The sequence below is a fragment of the Hippoglossus stenolepis genome, chromosome 23 (assembly GCF_022539355.2).
Source record: "Hippoglossus stenolepis isolate QCI-W04-F060 chromosome 23, HSTE1.2, whole genome shotgun sequence".
In the NCBI taxonomy this organism is placed as follows: Eukaryota; Metazoa; Chordata; class Actinopteri; order Pleuronectiformes; family Pleuronectidae; genus Hippoglossus; species Hippoglossus stenolepis.
Genome location: NC_061505.1, coordinates 3,137,693 through 3,158,992, shown reverse-complemented (window position 1 = coordinate 3,158,992; position 21,300 = coordinate 3,137,693). Strand labels below are relative to the sequence as shown.

Genomic DNA, 21,300 nt, shown 5'->3' with positions numbered 1-21,300 from the left:
TCTCTCTCTCTCTCTCTCTCTACAGCTCTCCCTTCAACTCTCCTCGACCGCCTCCCCCCGCCTGCAGGTGCACATAAGAGTCCTCAGATGAGTGTGTTCGTTTCAAGACACGATTGAAAGATCCTCATCTGTAACCTATAGTTAGAAGGTTGGAGTGTGTGTGCGTGCGTGTGAGTGTGTGTGTGTATAGATGTGTTATGTTTAAGTTCTTTTCTGCAAAATGTGTGTTTATATAGTGTGTGTGTGTGCGTGTGTGTGTGTGTGTGTGTGTGTGTGTTAGAAGACAAGGCGAACCATTGAGCTGTTTTTGAAGTGAATTAACAAGTCAAATGAGTGCCGCATAGGTTACCACACACACACACTCACACACACACTCTCTCACACACACACACACTCACACACACACACACACACACACACACACACACACGATCCCACGCTTATCATCACAGCTTCTTTGTTAAGGAAGATGAGGCCAATTAAACTGATATCACTCTTGTTGTCGTTCACGCCTCCTCCCTCGCTTTCCCTCCCATCGCTCTACGTTTCATCCTTCTCCTCCTCTCTCCTTCCCTTCATCTCTTTCTTCACTTCACTCCCTTTTCCTTTCTCTCAAGCTTCACTTTTTTCTTCCATTTTCGTGTCTTTGCACTGTTTCCTCCTCTTCCATCTTTCCACCGTTCTTCCTCCATCCATCTTTCCTCTTTTCCCAATCCCTCCCTCTCTCTCTCGTCCGTACCTCACCACTGTTTTGTCTCTCATACTTTCTTCCTCCCTCTATTTGTTCTTCCTCCCCTTTTAAACCCCTTCTTCTTGCTTATTTTGAAAATAGAGAGATGGAAGGAAAGAGGAAAAAAGAGGGGAGGAGAAAGACATTTTAAATTGGAAGTCAGACAACAGAGAGGTAGACAAGGGCAGAGGATGGAAAAAGAAGGGAAGGGTGGGAGGAAGGGAAAGAAAGAAGAAGAGAGGGATGTGGAGAGTAAAAAACAAATGAGGAAAAGAAAAAGGAGGTGAGGAGAAGTAGGAATTCGAGAAATAAAGGGGAAAGAAGGAAGGATGGGAAGAGGTACCAAACTGGGAATGATTGGAAGGAGTGGAGTTGTGAAGGAAGAGAAAAGGGGGAAGACAGGGAGGAAGAAGAAGGAGGGAAGAGAAAGAAAGGAGGGAAAAGTTTAAACAGTTTTTATATCCTCTTTTACATCCTTTCCTTCATCCTCCCTTCTTTTATCATCCCTCCTTCTCTTCTGTCCTCATATCTCCTCCTTTGTCTCATAGTTGTCTCCTTCTCCTCTTTCTCTCTCTTCTCTCTTTTCACTCCTCTTCCCTCCTCTCGTTTCTGTTCATCCTTCCATCCTCTTCCTTCTTCTCACCGTTTTCTCCAAACTCTCTCTCTCTCCCTCTATCTCTTTCTGTCCTTCCTCCTCTCGCTCTGTCTTTCCGAACTGTGTGATAAATGTCCATCTGTGATTGGCCGATGCCCCCCATCGTCGTGGCGCCCGCGAGGTCGTAAACAACAGCTCGTCTCCCCCGGCAACGTGGCGTCTCCATGGACGCGGGGCCGCTAAGGCGACCAACTCTGCGTGTGTGCGACATCCGAAGACTGCCAAGTGTGTGTGTGTGTGTGTGAAGGAGAGAGAGAGCTAATGGGCGATCATAAGTGAGCAAATGTTTTCTCTGGGTTCCACTAATGTTCAACAAACACACACATTTCTGTGCACACACACATCAGGTGTGTGTGTGTGTGTCATTAGTATGCCACAGTGAGCTGTGTCCATATGTCACTAAACACAACCATGTTTTATTTATCCTGGAGAGAGAGAGAAGGAGGCAAACGTTCACTGTCAAGGGTATAGAGCGAGGGAAGGAAGGAAGGATGCAGGGAGAAAGGGAGAAAGGGATAAAAGGACAGAGCGAGGGACTAAGTGAGAAGTTGAGTGAGAAAGGTGAGAAGAGGCGAAGTGGGTAAGATGGAGGACAGATGAAAAATAATAGAAGGAGGGATGAAGAAGGAGAGGACAGGAAAGAGGCGACGAAGTTTAGAGAGGGGCAAATGGTACGTGACAGGTTTTAAAGGAAAGGAAGGAAAGGAGGAGAACAGGAGGGAGGGGAGCAAGAGAGAGAAAGATGACAGGGGAGAAGTTAGGACTCAAGAGAGGGGAGGAAGGAGAGAAAGGAGGAAAGAGAGATAGAGGAGGAAAAGGGGAGAGGAAGGAGAGAGAGAAAGTGTGGAGGGGAGGTGAGAAGGGAGGGAGGAGAGAGAGGAAAGGAAGAAAGGAAGGAAGAGATGAGGAGAAAGGTGAGGAAGGAGAAAAAGAGGAATTCAGCAGGTGAAAAGTTAGGGATGGAGGAGAGGAAGAAGAGAGAAGAAGGAAGGAGGGAGGTATAGAGGCAACGAGGGGAAAGAGGTAAAATAACAGTGTGGAGAGAGGGATGTCAGGAAAGACGTAAAGAAAGATGGAAGGAGGAGGGAGAAAATATGAAGGGATTAAGAGAAGAAGGAAGAGGAAGGATGGAGGGAACAACGGGTAAGAGAAAGAGAAAATGAGGAACGAAAGGAGGAAGTAAAGAACGAACAAGAGAGCACAGAAAAGAGGTAGAAAGATGAATTGAGGAAGAAGGATGAGAAGAAAGGAGAGAGAGGGAAGAAAGAAGGGAGGAAAGGAAGAGCTGTATTAGGAATGAGGAGAAAACGGAGGAAAAGGAAGAACATAAAAGAGAGAAGGAAGGAAAGGAGGAGGAAGATGGAGGGAGGGTTGGAGCACATGGAGAGAAGGAAGAAGGAGGGAAGAAAAGAAGGAGGGGAGGGAAAGAGGAGGGAGGGATGGACAGATGGAGGAGTAGGACCCCAGAGACGTGTCATTCATCACACCACCATGCAGTCTGCACTCGTTCACCCTCTCTCTCTCTTTCTCTGCAGATCTTCTTCTTCTCTCCTTCTTTACTAGAAAGACATTATTTACTTTCTTTCCATCTACCACTCATTCATTCATTCATTTTCTTGTCCTTCTTCATCCCTCCATCCCTCTGTTACACTTCCAGATTTTAAATTTGTCTCCTCCTTGCTCCATTTCTCATCTCTCCGTCCCTCCGTCCCTCAGCATCTCTCCCTCTCTTTTTCTCGCTGGCACTCGTTTTTAGGTTTCATCATCTCCTCTGGCGACATCCCTCCTTTTTCGTCTCTCCATTTTTCACTCTCCCTTTTCTTTGCTCCCTCCGTTTTCACTTTCTGTTTCTGCAAAAAGGAAAAATATCTCTTCCTCCTTTCTTTTATAATCTGTATAATCTTTCATATAATGTACGATGAAGGGATGAGAACGAAGGGATGGAAAAGAGAGAGATGGACAGTAGCCAGGAAGGAGGATGGACTGAGAGAGGAGATGGGGGGGAGGCAAGAGAGGATGCGTGAGAAAGGAGAGAAAGAGGGATGCAAGAGGATGGAAGGTCACATCAAGAGAGGAAATGAGGATGGGAGAGGAGGAGAGGAGATAAGAGAAGATGAAACCGGGCGTCAGGAGAGGAGACAACAAAGAAGGAGGCAAGGAGAGAAAAGTAGAAGAAAGGAAATTATGGAACGAGACCAATGACGGATGAGAGAAGAACACTCCTCTCTTCTTCTCTCCTTGTTTCCTGCCCTCCTCTTCCATCCTCTTTTCTTCTTCTTCTCTTCCCTCTCTTCTTGTTTTAAGCGGCGACAGTGACGCTGAGTTTAATAAACTGAACACCTGACCCCACTGTGATCTTCACTATAATACATACAATATATATTTATAACGCTCTGAACGCTTTTCTCAAACTTCTAAAACCTCGACTGACATTGATGTAAGGGTGTAATTATTATTATCATCGATTGTAAAGTCCAAAACACAATTAATGAAAAGAAATTCAGTTTTGTTTCTCAGTAGGCGACGTGGTCGAGGCCTGAGAGGCGAAGCTGAGGGCAGAGAGAGCCCACAGAGGAACGAGTGGAAGCGGAAGACGAGGAAGAAAGACGTGAGAAGCGGAGGAAGAATAAACGGAAGAAGAGGACGTCTCTGTTACCGGTGTGTGACAGCAGGTTGGGGGACAGAAGGCCGGGGAGGCCCGGGTGCAGCAGCCTGGGGCTTTCCTGGATCCCTGCACCAGAACAACGCTTCGGAGGACGGCCCGGACGAGAGCTGCAGGGGGAGAGAGAGAGAGAGAGAGAGAGAGAGAGAGAGGAGAGAGAGAGAGGGAGAGGGGGAGAGAGAGAGGGAGAGGGGGATGAGTTACTGTGACACAGAAACAGATTCAAAGCGACGACGACACAGAAACATCGATATCATGTCTGTTATCAGCAGCATGTGTGTGTGTGTGTGTGTGTGTGTGTGTGTGTGTGTGTGTGTGTGTGTGTGTGTGTGTGTGTGTGTGTGTGTGTGTGTGTGTGTGACTGTCTCAGACATTTGATACGAATCTGTCAATCACAACCATAAACAAACGACTGACGACACTGTGAGTGACAGACGCTCCGATCAGACTCAGTTCGGCTAGAGTTGAAAAAGCCCACTCTGCTCTGATTGGCCGGCTGGTCCACTTTGTTGTGATTGGTCAACCACCTCCAGTGCGGGTAGGAGACGTCGGCCTCCGCTCTCACTTTATCTTTATCGTTTTTTTTACGCTTTTCGTGTTGAACGACGAGTTTCCTCTAAACGGTGTAAACGAGCTTTGAGATTCAATTTCTCCAGTTTGGTGGGTGTGTCCGGTGTCGTCCAATCAGCAGTGACGTGTATATAAACCGTGTCGTATTGAAAAGACGGTGACAAAATAGATTCTGAAGTTCTGTGCAGATGCAGCAGCTGCAGTTTGGTTTTCAAATGTAGGTAACGTTATTTAATACAATAAGCTAATATTCAATATTATGGTCAAAGGCAGAGGCTGAAACTTCAAGTGTATTTTATTAAACACATATTTCATCTCCTATCACCTCTGAGATTTATTCCACAGGAATAAGAACGACCTTCTCAGCTGACGCTGCCAAACGCTTGAGTGCTCAACGCATCGTTTACGCTTAAATAACTTCCTTAGACTAGCTGCGTGTTATTTGAACGTGAATTTTAATGATTAATAAAGAAAAATTCCACCAGAATGTTATTCCTGGCAGAGTGAAGAGGGTGAACAGCAGCTTTTAGAATTAAACGAGGAAGATTTATTTATAATTTCCTCAAAAGTTTCCAAGAAATTATTAAAGTGAAAATATCAGAACATTCAGGGGAAACATTGTGAGAAAAATAAATAAATCCAAATACTTTTTTAAACAGGAAATGAATACAATTCATTTTTTCTTTTCTTTTTTTTGAGAATCTGTTTAAAATATAAAATGAGGAACAAACGAGGTTTGACCGCAGCTGAACACTGATGTAAAACAGCATCGCTCACAAACAGGACGAGCACGAGAAAACATGTTGTACACGTGCAAGTGAGTCAAACACACACACACACACACACACACACACACACACACACACACACACACACACACACACACCTCCTCGTTCCTGTCGCACACATGCACATACATGTATTATGCATGTGCACGTAGGCATAAATAAACACACTCAAACCCGAGAATACAGTAACTGCACATGTGCAACAAAACATAAAGGAAGAGCGACACACACACACACACACACACACACACACACACACACACACACACACACACACACACACACACACACACACACTGAGGAGGTGTGCATGCAGGCCAACTCTCTGCAGGGTGGCTCGGTAACAGATGGCCGTCCAAAGTCATTTACACCTAGAGAGAGAGGAGGGGGCGACTTCACCACAGTGTCACCACGTCAGAGTAGAAGAGAAGAGAAGAGAATGGAAGATTGATAAAGAATTTTTTGGTGCAGATCCAGGATTTTTGGTTATCACTTTTTTTTTTATTGTGAGAAAGGAAATTTTGCTATATTTTCCCTGTTTTCTCAGGAAATAATGTTTAGATTTCACTGTGAGGAATCAGATATTCATGACGTAGAGATCGATGAGTTTGTACAATTTAATGCAGATGAACACACCACCTCCTTCCTTTCTTTTTATTTTCTTATTATAAGACATAAATTGTAATGAGCCACCGATAAAATTGAAAGCATAACGCTGATGGTTGGTTGGTGTTAAGAACTGAATGAAATTTAGAAAAAAAAAATGTAAGTATTTTAATGGTAAACCAGCTGTTGTTTGTCCAATCTGCAAATGTTCAGTTCTAACTAATAATAATATCAGATATTCAGTTTTTCCCTTTTAGATTCGGATTCAGATACTTGGATTTTGCATATCTGCTGCTACCGAACTGACACCGTGAGAAAGTTGCCATTTCACCTGTGAGACTTTCTAACGTGAAAAATATTACCAACGAGCTACACAACCAACGATCATGTCTTCTGAGGCCCTGAAAGAACAGCAAGGACGTGGTATTGTGTATCTGTAATCAAGTTATCAAATGTATCTGATTGGGTTGATATAATTATAAACAAACACAAAATCCAAATTCATGCATCAGAGAGGAAAGAGTCCAAACTGCTGATTTTAAAAGTTATTTAAAATCACTCAAATGGTCGAACCAATGAGAACAAGGTGTAGAAATACAAATCTATCAGACTCTCAGTATTTATTTGTAAATAATTATTATTGTTATTGGCAATATTGTGGTTTAAGTTTCCCCCAAAGTATTGACCGATAGAAGAGGAGAGAATAGACGTTGGTCTTTTCGGGATCTTGTGTGTTGGTGTCAGATCCCAGTGGGAGTGATAGAGGGAGGATGAACGTGTGTTAAAAAAAAAAAAGATGTGGAGGAAAAAACGTCTCAAAATGTTTTGGGGTGTGATTCTGTACGTGAGAAAAACACACACACACGACACACACACACACACACACACACACACACACACACACACACACACACACACATACAGACACACAGACATTGAGTGAGAGAGAGAGAGAGCGGGCGAGAGAGGCAGAGGAGCATGAAGAAATGAAAACATGAACTTTCACTTTTCCTCTGAACTCTGCTTCACCTCTCCCTCTCTTTCTCCCTCCATCACACACAGACACACACACATACACACCATTACAATAAACACACTGTCCTCTCTCTTTTCTTTTTACACACACAGACACACACACACACACACACACACAGGTGTTTGCATTCAAACCTTAAAGCCTTTCCATCAACAAGCCTCCGCTACTTTCATCCCCCACATACACACAATGGATACATGTTACAGTACCAGGTGTGTGTGTGTGTGTTTGTTCGTCTGCATCCACCCGTACATAAACAACACAACATTATGATGTGTGTGTGTGTGTGTGTGTGTGTGTGTGTGTGTGTGTCCACGTGAATCCATGCCATGTGCGTTGGTGTGTGTGTAAAGGACACATGATATCGCCTTCTCATTAGCCTTACAGTTCTTTGTTCAGAGTAATGACTGCAGTGTGTGTGTGTGTGTGTGTGTGTGTGTGTGTGTGTGTGTCCCGTAGGTTTGCCATATGTTGGGCATTAATCCTCGTCAACGGTCCACTCTCTTTACTGCACCGAGCACAGGAACAAAGAGCAGGTCACACACACATACATGTCACACACACACACACACACACACACACACACACACACACACACACACACACACACACACACACACACACACACACACAATGACCTACATTCATTTGTTAACCCTTCACCTTGACTACATTCAGACCCTTAAATAGAAACAAATCCATTCATCGTGCTCCGGCTCATTTCTTCACCTGAACACTTCACTTTTATGTGAATCCCTGTAGAAGAGGTAAAGCGTTGACCTTTGACCCTCCGGCCGTTTGTTTGTCGATTGTTCTTCCGGTGGCCGACACGTCTCACACACGCACATTAACAGGGGACACGACTGCGAGAGCTACACAACTCACTTCTGTTGTGACCGTGTTCCCGTTGTGTGGCGTTTGCATTCGTGTTGCTGCTTTCACATTCGCATTTTGCAATAATGCGCTTGTGTGCGACGTCTCGGCCATCGGAGGTTGGCCGGTCTTAAAGAGACAGGAGTGTTTTGAGACAGAGGCTGAAAAGAGGAGCTGCAGCACTGGACAGTATGTTGTGTGTTTTCTGAACATTAGAGCATGTTAACATCTTCAAGTAATAACACAAATCCACATTATCCACGTGAAGATGATGTCTGATTTGAATAAAAGGCCCGAGGAGTGAACACGGTGGAGATATAGAATCAGTCGAGTAGATTTCCCTTCAGAATGTGTCACAGAGGAAAATACAGCGTGTTGATGTTTGTTTACTGTAATCATAATGATGTCTCATGATTAAAGAGGAAATTATTTATTGTTGTTAATTAAAATGAGACTCGGCGGCTTTGAAATGTTTGCTGATGAAGTATTTTTCCTTTTTGATGACCTTTTAATTGGGTAGAAACACACAAAAAAAGACAGAGGCTGCGAGCAGAAAACACGATGCTGACATTTCACACACACACAGACACACACACACAGACACACACACACACACAGACACACACACACGATCTGATGAGCCACCTTGAAGTAAGTCTTCCCACTTTGACACACGCGCACCCTCGCCTGTCGTCCCAAATGGCCGTTTCTATGGCGACAGAGCCTTGATCAATACTCCGTCATTGGCGCTGATGGCCGGTCAGGGTCGGTCACACACACACACACACACACACACACACACACACACACACACACACACACACACAAACAGGCATGGCGGTGAATAAGCACGGACTTGCTCACACATTTGACGGATTGATTTAGCTCAGAACGTGCACCGCACACACACACACACACACACACACACACACACACACACACAGTAGTTTATCAAGGCCTGATGCGGTCAATACGTGGAGTAGAGCGAGGGGTCAACCCTCTTTGGGTAAAATCTTTCATCTTCCTCTCCCTCTTGTCTTTTATCTCTCCATCAATCCGCTGATCCATCTCTCTTCAGTGTTTCTTCTTCTTATATTCCCTCCTCTGTCTTTTAATGTTTCACCTCAATCATCTTGATATTGATAATTTGTCTTGAATTCATTTGGTTCCTTTTCCCCTTTTTTACCGCAAAAAAACTTCTAAGAATTGACTTTTACATTTCTTTACTTGTATATATTATAAGTAATCTACTTCTCTAACCCTCATATTATTTTACTTCATTAGTTATGCATATTTTTTATACTTGTATGTTTTGTTGGCATAGATTTTTACACTTTTAGATGTATGATTAATGTGTTAAAGGTCTTTGGTTTGTCTCGATTTTGTATCTTCTTTCATTTGATAGCTCTATAATGTGATGAGTGACAGATTAAAGGTTCATCAGAAGTTTCTGATCGTCATGTTTTTAACTCTGGAGAGTTGTGTCGCGGTGGCAGCCATTTTATATTTCACTGCACTGTCAACATACGCAGCAGAAACATAACGTAACATTTGATTGGTCGATGCAGCCGCCCACCTCCACTCCAATCACATGAAGACATTTTTTTTAAACGAATAAAAAATACTAATAAAAACTAATTTGAAAGATAGCTAATTTTAAAAAATGCCTTTTCTTTCTTTACGTGTCTCCTTCGCCTTTGAATATATTTATTTAATTCTCCTCGTTTCCACTTGAGTCACTTTTAATATTTTCAAAAACATACCCCTCCATTTTCTGCTCCAGCGCCACTTGTCTTTTTTATCTATTGCTCCATTAATCTGCCCATCCCTCCATCTCTTTTGTCTTCCTCCGACTCCCCCTCTCCTCCTCCGTCCTCCCCCAACCTGAGGTCAAATGATGATGTAAAAAAAGAAGAAGAAAAAAAAAATCACCCTATCGATTACTCGCTCCTTCTTTCATCTTTTCGTTTCTCTTTCCTTCTCTCTCTCTCTGGTGGAGGAGAGGTCGAGGCCTTCTTCACCTCCACCTCACTCTGTCTGTTTTCTGTCTCCTCTCATCTCTCGGCCGTCATAAATCGTGTCAGAGTCGTACATCCTCTGTCGATGTGTGTGTGTGTGTGTGTGTGTGTCTTTACTCTTTGTTTGTAGCAGAACAATCTATTCTTTTAAAGAGACACCAGAGAAATGGGATATATGTCTGTCCACACACACACACACACACACACACACACACACAGCGGCGTCATAATCATGGACACTCATGGATTCACAGAGCGAACGGGAGAAGAGAAAGAGAGTGAGACAGATAGATAGAGAGCGAAGGAAAGAGAGAGAGAGAGATTGATGTTTACTCCTCTGGGCTTCCGTCTCTTTGATTGGACAGATGAATGACTTCATTGTGTGTGTTTGTGTGTGTGTGTGTGTGTGTGTGTGTGTGTGCTCATCTCTCCCTCTTTTTTCTGTCTCTCAGTATATCAGAGGACGGAGAGAAGACGAGGAAGTAAAGAAAGGAGAGAGAGAGAGAGAGAGAGACAGATGTAGAGAGAGCTTCTGCCAATAATAAGTATTGATTGATAAGAGAAGTAGAGCGAAAATAATAAGGCAGGGAAAAAAAAAAATCACCTTAAAACACAGAACGGAGGGAAACAGGAAAAACTCCATCGATTAACTGACGGCACTTCTCTCCTCCGTCCATCCCTCGCTTTCTCTCCTCCGTCCATTTAGCTGTTGCCTCTCTTCTTTCTTTCGCTCGCCGAGTGAAGTTACTGTTCATCTTTTCTACACCCTGACTTCCATCCATCTATCACTCACCTATCCATCCCTTTCTCCATCCATCCGGTTATCTCTTTATTCTCCCACCCATCCCTCCATTCATACATCCATCAACTGTATGAATCTACCCGTGTATTCCTCATCCATCCTTTCATCCATCTTCATATCAATGCATCTATTTATCTTTCTACATTCTATCTATCCCTCTCTTTATATCTCTCTCTTTCTTTCCTTCCTTCTTTCTTTCAGCTCCTCTCTCTCTCTCTCCAGAGGAACAGGTGTGCACTGGGACAAGAGACAAAAACACTCCTGCATTTTTAACCAGCGCCTATTAAATATTAAACACCACACACACACACACTCACACACACACACACACACTCGGAGCGACACACAATCGCTGACGAGACAAGTTATACAGGTCGATGGACTAACGTGTGTCTGCCTGTCTGAGTGTGTGTGTTGTGTGTGTGTGTGTGTGTGTGTGTGTGTGTGTGTGATGGCTTTAAGAGTCATTACCTTACTTCCTAGGCATGTGGGCACACACACACACACACACACACACACACACACACACACACACACACACACACACACACACACACACACACACACAGAGGCAGGGATAATTCATACAAGCATACAAGGTTCTCTCACATGTTACCATTTAAGAGGTAAAACTATAACAGACTCCATGTTTTCTCTCCCTCTCTCTCTCTCTCTCTCTCTCGGTCAGTCTCCCTCCCTCCATCTCTCCCTCCGTCTCTTTGAAGTGCTCCATAACAAACTATAACAACAGGAAGTTTTCAATGCGCCACATTGAGAAGGAATGTCCCATATGGTATGAGAGCGAGGGAGGGACGGGGGAGGGAGAGAACCACAGAGGGAGGGAGGATTAGATAGATGGATAGATAGATAGATAGATAGATAGATAGATAGATAAGGATAGATAGATAGATAGATAGATAGATAGGATAGATAGATAGATAAAGGATAGAAGGATAGATAGAAGGATAGATAGATAGATAAAAGGATAGAAGGATAGATAGATGATAGATAAGATAGATAGATAGATAGATAGATAGATAGATAGAAGGATAGAAGGATAGAAGGATAGATAGAAGGATAGATAGATAGATAAAAGGATAGAAGGATAGATAGAAGGATAGATAGATAGATAAAAGGATCGAAGGATAGATAGAAGGATAGATAGATAGATAGATAGATAGATAGATAGATAGATAGATAGATAGATAGATGATGATGATGCTTTCTTCAGGCTCCGCCCCCTATGTGTTTACAATTTTAGCCAAAATACAAACAGGAAAATTGCTTGTAAAGAGCCTCCAGACACATTGTCATGCGCACGAGTGTAACTGACTTCGTAGCTTCTATTTTCACAAGACTACAAAATCAAACGTTACAAAATCAAACGCTAGCTCACCAACTGTAGAATGGAATATCGTGAAACAGTCGGAAAGTGGCGACATGTTCAGGATCATGTTTGCTCAACGTCAGATACGCATACGGAAACAGGTCAAACTTGAAGTTTCTCAAGGGGGGGGGGGCACCAACACATTTTCAAACCTGTGAAAATGGCGGCTGAGAAAAGAGCAAATGTTGCGATCGTTTCCGACAACACACGAGGCCATGTTTGATTTGAGTTCTTTGTGTGTTGGATTTTTGGCCTTTTACTCTGGAGGAAAACGTGACAAGGAGAGAAATGGCAGCGAAGGAGGGATGAAAGTAATGAGGAGGGACGTGAGACACAGGAGCGAGGGAGGGACGGGGGGGGGGGAGGAGGGGAAGAGAGGAGAAGAGAAGAGGAGTGTGGGAGGCGAGAAAAACAGAAAAGAAGGAGAAAGGGAGGGTAGTTAAGAGAAAGAAAAGACGTGGCCCTAACCTTCATCCGATCAATTTCACCGCCCTTTTCTTCCCCCCCGCCATCCCTCCATCTTTTCTCAACTGTAGTTAATTTTCTGCCCCTCCGACTCCTCATCCCTCAGCTCCGTCCATCCCCCTCTCTCTCTCTCTCTTCCTTCTTTTACCTGTCCTTACCTCCCTCCCTCTTTCTATCAATCTCTTTCTCCCCCTCTCCATCTCTCTCTCTCTCTCTCTCTGCAGTTAAGTCAGTGTAATGTAAATGATGTGCCATCGATCGCCCCTGACAGTGCAAGGACGCTCACCTCTTCTCCTCCTCCTCCTCCTCTTCTTCTTCTTCTTCATCGTCCTGTCATCTCTCTTTCTCTCTCTCTCTTCACACCCCCCCATCTCTCTCTTCACACCCCCCTCACTCTCTCATTCTCTCACTCCTCGGCCGCTCTTCCCTCCATCTAACATCTTTTTCTCTCTCTCTCTCTCACTTTCCGCCCATGTCTCTCTCCCTCGCTCGCCCGCTGCCTCCCACGCCTGTCATCTTTCATCTCTCCCTCTCCCTTCATTTTACTCTCTCTCTCTTCCACCGGCCATCATTTATGTCTCCCTCTTCCACCTCCATTGTTCTTTCACAGCATCTGCTCTCTCTTTCTACCTCTAGCATCTTTTATCTCCGTCTCTTTTCATTTTCTCCTCTTGTCTTTCTGTCTCTTTCCCTCCGTTTGCTGTCTCAGGTCTCTGCCGTCCATCTTTGGCCGGCTAGTCACGTTAAAAGGAGCACGAACGAACACGAAACCTGAAACGTTAACTTACATCCAGGACGTTTTCAGGAGCGCACTTAAAATAAAACAATTTTATGACACGAACGTCCTGTCGGCATCGCCTACGTGGGCTGCGTCTACCTGTACTTGACTCTGATTAGTTTGTAGACGGCGTGCGCGTTACGTGAAGCGCTTCATTTGGTTGCCATAGTAACATCATTATGGTATTACTACTAGCATCAGCACCTTCAGGCGCAGTACTCCACAGTACTACAGTACTCCACAGTACTCCACACTAGTTCAAATGAACGTCCTCGTGGTTCAAACATTATATCGTCGGAGATGAAGACTGCAGCTGCTTCCTCTTCTTCTTCTTCTTCTTCTATTGTTTAATGCTGTCTCTACTTCCTGTGATTGGTCCAAAAGTCCAAACTATCTAAAAAAAATTGTTTTCTGCTCGGGCTACATTTTGGTGCGTTGGTCTGGATCGTGTCCGAGGAACCTTTCACACCTGAGTCTGAAGGTCTGAACCAAACCAGGTGTGAAAGTGACCTAGGTGTGCAAGAGCTAAATAGCTAATTTAGGCGCTGTACTTTCTGAGGTTTTAACTAACAAGAAATTAATTAAAAGTAATTTTAAAAACCAAAGTAGCCCAATATAAGTCAATTTCAAAAATGTATTTATTATTTATTAATCTCTTTATTGTTCGACTGACATTTAAAAACCATCAATAAATATTTTCAGTGAGTGTCACATCTGAGAAACTGAGACCAGTGAGTATTTGACATCTCTACTTTCATTATTTAATATTTTTTTTAATAATTATTATTAATTTTCCGTTGAATGACAAATCAATCAATCAATCAATCAATATTTTTGTTGTTATTAATAAACTGACATTTGCTTCTACTTCCTCTATACGCTCGCCTCTTCCTCTCGTTTTCATCTTCCTCCCTTTCTCTCACCTCATGGTTTCCTTCGTCCTCTGTCCCTCCTCTCTCTCTCTCTCTCTCTCTCTCGCTCTCTCTCTCCCTCCATCTCTCTTGTCACCACGTGTCCTCCTTAGTTTCTCCCTCCTTCCCTCCTTTCTCCTTCATCCTACTCCCTTGTTCCTCTCTTCATATCCAAACAGAGGACACAGACAATCCAATAAACGCCCTGGCTCTCAACAGCTGGAGTGTGTGTGTGTGTGTCAGCAAAGTCTGGAGTCAGCAGAAAACGAGGATGACACCCTCAGCGCCGGACAGGAATGTCACAGAAAAAAACAGAGGAGAAAAAAGACATGAAGAAATAAAGAAGGAGAGAGAGAGAGAGAGAGAGAGAGAGAGAGAAGACAGATGGGAGAGATCGAGAGAGGAAGGACATGAGGAGAGAGAGAGAGAGAGAGAGAGAGAGAGAGAGAGAGAGAGAGAGAGAGGAGGAAAGAAGAAAACTCGGGGACTTAGAATGACACATGCGGTATTACTCACCGTCCTCATACATCAAACACACACACACACACACACACACACACACACACACTTCTTGTTGTGCACAAACACAAGGACATGAAAAGACGATACATCTCTCGCTCTTCATCCTGACATTAAAACCAACTTTGTTTTTTAACCTAAAAATATTAAACTTCAGAGGAAACGGGAGCGTTCCTCGCTTCTAGAGTTTTTTTTTAAGTTGCGTGAAAAAACTTGAGAAGAAATATAAGAAAATATCATTGGTCGCGGCTTTGAAACCATCGTCCTACGTCACACTGTGAGACATTCGTAAAGTTAACCTCGGGCGAAATCTAGCATCTCACAATTACTCAGTTTAAAGCAGCACTATGTTACTGTTACTGACGATTAAAAAAATCTCGGATTCTGTCTGAGTCGACGAAGCAGATATTTACTGTGGTCAAAGATCAAAACAGGTTCCCCTCCTGACCACAGGGGGGCAGTAGCACACAGTTAGGGTTTTCGAAAAGAAGACATCCGACTGTTTTTCTTCCAATTTTCAGCGTGAAACATTTAGTGCAAACAAAACCTCGTTTGACACGTAAACTGGGTTTTTCAAATTCAACCGCACATGGTATAAATCCACACCACACACACACACACACACACACACACACACACACACACACACACACACACACACACATCGAGTGAGAAGCTAAGCCTGGATCCTACAATAAGTCCAGTTTTATGACTAGTGTATAACACCAACAGCTGAATCAATATTAGTTTACACTGGGTCACAGTGGACAGACACACACACACACACACACACATACACACAGTGTTCTTTCCTTTCATAAACACACAATCTCCCAGAATATATTATTATTGCAGATTCACACACACACACACACACACACAGATTAGTTTTTATTCTATTACACCCTCGTGGTAGGTCGACTTGGCCATGTAAGGCAACACACACACACACACAAACACACACACAGACACACACAGTTAACACAGTTAGCCATTACAGAAGTGATAACAGTAATGTAATAAAAACACACACACACACACACTGAGCTGGTTATTATAACAAATGATAAACATTCAAAGAGTTGTAAAGTTTTACAGTGATGAACTAACATATCAACTTTATTAACGGCTGACTGTCGTCGTTCTCAGGCCGCCGCTCCGATTTTAACGCTCCCATTTAAACCATTTTAATTCCCCCCCGTTTTCCCTCTTTTACAACAGCTGATACAGAGTCAGAAGCATTAAACTGCTTTATGGTGACAAAGTGACTTTAAGTGCAGAGTTTCAGAGTTGGACGTCTTTCAGCAGCGGGGACGCTGGGGCCAGAGGAGGGAGGGGGGAGGGGGAGGGGGGGAAATCAATAGTTTCTATTCATAATCACAGAAAGACGACGGCTTATCTGCAGATACTGAAACAGTCTGAGCTATTTAGAGGATCTGCTGTGATGGGAAAAAAGTTCAGAGTTTAATTTTAGAAGTTTAAACTCATTCAAAGGTTAAACAATCTGAAACTATTGCTAAAACGAGGTCTGCTACTTTGTTTGAGGATGTTTACGTTAAACACGAGATGAGTTAAACAGAGGATAAACGACTGTACGTTAAAACAGACGTAGACTCCCAGGTCTGGAAAGTGAAGCCGATGAGGGAGTGCCTGAAACCTGTATTCTCTCTAATGACCAGCAGAGGGCGACTCCAAAATCTAATCCTCGATACCGCCGCCCCACTTCTGAGCAGACTGGCTCCAAATGACGTTAAAATGGCGGCGCCTGTATCTAAGATATCGTCCATCTTTAGTTCCAGTCTGTGTTATTAGATTTTAATTATTTCTATTCATGTTTTATTTTTATTATCTGGTTACATTTCGTGATCTTTAATAAGAAACACTGCGAGTTCAGTCTACGGTGGCCTGTAGGCGACACAAACAGAGAGAGGGAGAAGTAATCTGGTTAATTAGAGAGAAGAAGCGTCCAGCGAGGAGGTAATATATCACCGCTCTAACTACTGGAACAATAAAACTGCTTTGTCATTTGATTTTTTTTTGTTCTTGGCATGAGGACAGGAGCTTTTCATGCGTCGGACTGTTGGTTAAATATTCATCCGGTGCTGTTGTTGGTGGTGAGGGGCCGGAGCAGGGAGGTGGTGGGAGGTGGAGCTCTGCTTCAAAACAGAAAGTAACGCCACAAAACAGCAGCTGGTGAAGCAATTATTGATCGTCTCTCATTGATCGGCGTCCTGCAGCCGGGATATCACGGTCCCACTGATCAATCGCTTCATTTAAAGAAGAATTTATGACTTTACTTTCTCCGCGAGGCAAAAACATGGTTTTAATAGAACGTGAACGTGGACGTGTCAGAGGAGTTTATAAGGCCGTCAGTCGTGTTTGATTACACACAAACTGTGGTTTTACGAGGCTGTTAACTCTGTTATCAGTCAATGGGACGAAGGAGGAGACGGAGATTTGACTTATTACTGTTGTTGTTGGGTCACGTTGCCATTTCAAAGTACAGCGTCCACTCTGTTTATGTCCGTCTGTCTTCATCTGTCGTTAAATCACAGTTTGAGCTTCTTCTCGTTTGACGTCGTCTCTTCCCTCAGTTACGACACAAATCGTGTTTTTTACCGAAAAACCAACGTCTGACGCCGCGAGCGCCACCTTGAGATAAATCAAAACAACCGAATAAACAGGAAGCGGAACGTTGTCATGGAGTCAGTTAAATATCTGCGTTATTTATTTTAGTCTAGTTTTGTTTATATTTTGGCAAAATGCGGGAAAAAAAGCTGAATTAGCAGTTTGCCGCTTGTGTTTGAATTGAAACTATGAAAATACAGACGACTGTCACTTATTCAAACTAAAAAACTTTGTCGAGTTCTGGATGAGGAAGCTGCATTTTTTTCTATGATTTCTAAAACAACTAAATATAAAGAACGTATGTATTTATATAAAACCAATAAATCTGTCATACGCTAATATATATATCTATACGTCTAAATCTATATACACAGATATATGTGATGGGTTGTTTTTGTCTCTTTTTCTAGGAGACGTCCGAAGAATCAGGAAATCAACATGAAAATTAAAAATCTAATTTAATAAAGCTTTACCAAGTAAAACACTGGCTCTGATGAATGATACTGTAAAATATAAAATTATAATTTCATCAGTCAGGAGATAGGGGAAGGATAATCTGATTAATGCATCTGCCGATCACAGCAGTGGCAAAAATAAATAATTGCTTCCGTTCTTCAATTTATTGTAAAGTAAAAAAGAACATCGGAACGCTCCACCTGTGTGAGAAAAGCCCGTTTTCATGTTGTCGACTGTTAAAGTCATAAAGAGAAGACAAACAGATCTTCTGTACAAAGACCTGGAGTCAAACGTGAGTCAAAGAGAAGCTGCTCGGTCTCCGGCTCCACTCACACTGAATAAATTAATTCACACTGACGCAACGCTTCATTTTCAGGGGCCACCCAAGAACATTATGCTCCAAAACACAATCTATTTAATACAAAATGACACCGTTTCTGCCATCAGGGGATTTCAGCAGGTCTCCGAACCACCAGCGTTGTCATTTTGAATTAAAGGACACAAGGTGAGCCGGAGCACGGGGGTGAGAGGAAATGAAAATGTGAGCGCGGTGTGTGTCGACTATTACTCTGTCGGTTATGAGCTTAACAGTTTCTCTGTTCTCAGACGTCAAGTGAGATGGTGTTGATACGAGTTTTTAACTGAACACGACCTCGGCAAATAAAACACAAATACTCCACGAGTTAGAAATACCACAACGATGATTGATTGTATTTGTGTTTTTCCAGTGTCACGTCCGTCACGTGTTAGAAACCTTGTCAACGCGTCCGCTCGGTCTGGCGTTTCGCTCGGGGGTTCTGTGCAGGTCTATCGTGAAAAAGCTAATTTATAGAACTTTTGAAAAGATAGAAAATAATTAAAAGGGTTTACATTTTTAAAGAACAAGTTTAAAAACGCTGTGAACACGAAGGAAAACATCAACAGAACAATAAGCAGCGGAGATTCGGCTGTGACGGCGTCATTTACCGTCACAAAACAGGAAAATTATCAGTCATCTGTGATTAATTGAAGGTTAACGCTGACTCCATTAAACGCACAGATCTGAGGCTGACTCAGCAGAATCCAGGGAGCGCAGCGGACTCCTCCACAACGACGGCTCCTAACGAGGAGGTTTATTAAAAAACAACGTTCGGTTTGTGAGGCTCGAGTCTGTGAAACGTAACCAGGCCATTTTTCTATCTTTTTTTTTTTTTTAACGGGCCGTCTGCTTCCAGGAAAGGGAATGACTGTCGGTGGCACTGAGAGATGATGTGTCACTGATATTTACTGGAAACACCGGTGAACTCAGCCGCTCGTGTTCAGTCGAGGGCTGAGACACAAACCAACACAGACGAGTTAATTCATGTGCAGATCAGAAAAGACGGACAGATCAAAAGATGAAGAGACACGAGACAAATGAAAGACGAGGAGAAAGAAAAACATTAATTCTTTGTCTTTTAACACGAGGGAATAAAAAGCTCATGTTGTGGCTCAGCAGTGTAACTAAGTACTTTACATACGGACAAGTTACTCAAGTACTTTTCTATCCATGTCCCATCTGCTAACATGGAGGAGGCTCAGTTTATGACCACCAGGGGGCAACACTTTCATATATTCTATATATTCAAAAATTAGCTCCCAATTTACCAACTACCGTCGTAGAAATGCTGCTTTCACACCAATGCATACGTATTAAAATCCTCACATACTAATATTTGACTTTTAATCATAAATGCAGGACTTTTACTCGCAGTTAAAGATTCTTTTCACTGTTGTGTTACGTCTTTTATTCAAGTTAAAGATCTGAATTCTTCTTCTTCCTCTGCAGAGTCTATGAAACTAAAAGGAAAAGATGTCAAACTGGCACCGAGACGAATGAAATGATGTCAGTGTTTTAACAACGTCAGCGAAGGGACAAGTCACTGACACTGAGGCCTGAAGCCGTAATGAAGATGATGATGATGATGATGATGATGATGATTATGATGATGATGATGATGATGTATTTCTATGATTTCACCACAGGGAAGCTGCAGGTTTGATTGGCTCTGATCGGCGTGACTCAACCTTCCAGGAAAGGAGACGAGGACTTTGGACAAACAGTCACTGAACAGAACTGGGTTCACCCGCTGTGTTCGAATCGGACAAATTCTGACGTCTTTAAGATCCTCGACCAGCTGAGACGTGACAGAAAAAACTCTGAGTAACTGAACTGAAACGAGATCAAGGCAATAAGGATTTGATTAAGTCGTTAATTTTTTATTAAAGTCTATTCCTAGCGTCAGTAGCGCCGCGGAGGAGGTTATGTTTTCACCCCGTTCTGTTTGTTTGTGAACAGGATAACACAAAAACTTCTGAAAGGATTTCCACGAAACTTGATAACAAGGATGGAACTCGTCAAAAAAAACACTCATTAAAGTTTGGTGCGGACGCAGAATTGTTTGTTCACTTTCGTGAGACACGGCGTCTTTCAACATTTGCGTTGGTTTCTCCGAACATAATACATAGACCTTCATTTTTAAAAAAAGTCAGACATATTTGGAGGACTGATATTTATGAGTGTGTGTAATTTGGTGCAGATCCAAATAAAAATCTACGTCTCGAGCTTTTAAATGTGGTTTCACAAGGGAACTGTTGGGCCTAATTAATATTGTTTTACCACCCAGTCTTACCTAAAACTCAAAAACACATGTGTACAGTTGCATTACATCTTCAGTAACATACATGAAAACATCATGTTGAAGTTCAAAGAGGAAGAATCCTCTTTGATTCTTCATCTTTTCCATTTAAAGAAGTTGCTTTTGACCTTGGATTAAAATCATTTTTCATAATTTCCACTCATTTAATACTTTTTATTTAGAATCTATTTGGAAAAGAAAAATACATTTGTAACAACACAAGTTATTGGTTAATGATTATTATGGCTGGAAATACAGTATGTGGTCTATAGGAGAGGGAGTGTAGAGGAATGTGGCAGTGGCTTTTGTAGGTCACCCCAAACAAAGCATAAGGGAATGAACCACACACCCACACACACACACACACACACACACACACACACACACACACACACACACACACACACACACACACACACACACACACACACACACACACACACTCACACACTACAGGCTGGCAGAGCTTCTGAACCCCCACAACTAATCTACAACCATCCCGTAAGGAAACAACACACTAATGAAACACACTCTCACACAGGTGCACAGTCGAGTCCACATGTTCCTTCGCACTCTTTCTTCCAAACGCACACACATACACACACACACACATACACACACACACTGAGGACGAGATCAAGAAGGAGTTCACATGAACAGGGAGGCCTGTGGTATTTGTTGGCCTCAAGTGGGTCACACACTCATATCCACACACACACACACACACACACACACACGACAAATAATCATGCAGCTTTC

At 42.9% G+C, this 21,300-nt stretch overlaps 1 protein-coding gene across 5 annotated transcripts in view; it reads right to left on the bottom strand.

Annotated features, from left to right (window-relative positions):
• Window positions 1-21,300, bottom strand: part of LOC118102896 (dachshund homolog 2) — a 59,635-nt gene that overhangs the window by 18,768 nt on the left and 19,567 nt on the right. For all 5 annotated transcript variants that reach the window (XM_035149486.2, XM_035149487.2, XM_035149488.2 and 2 more), the window contains exon 2: window positions 4,042-4,157. In XM_035149486.2, coding sequence (XP_035005377.1) covers window positions 4,042-4,157 — 116 coding nt within the window. The remainder of the gene's footprint in view (window positions 1-4,041; window positions 4,158-21,300) is intronic.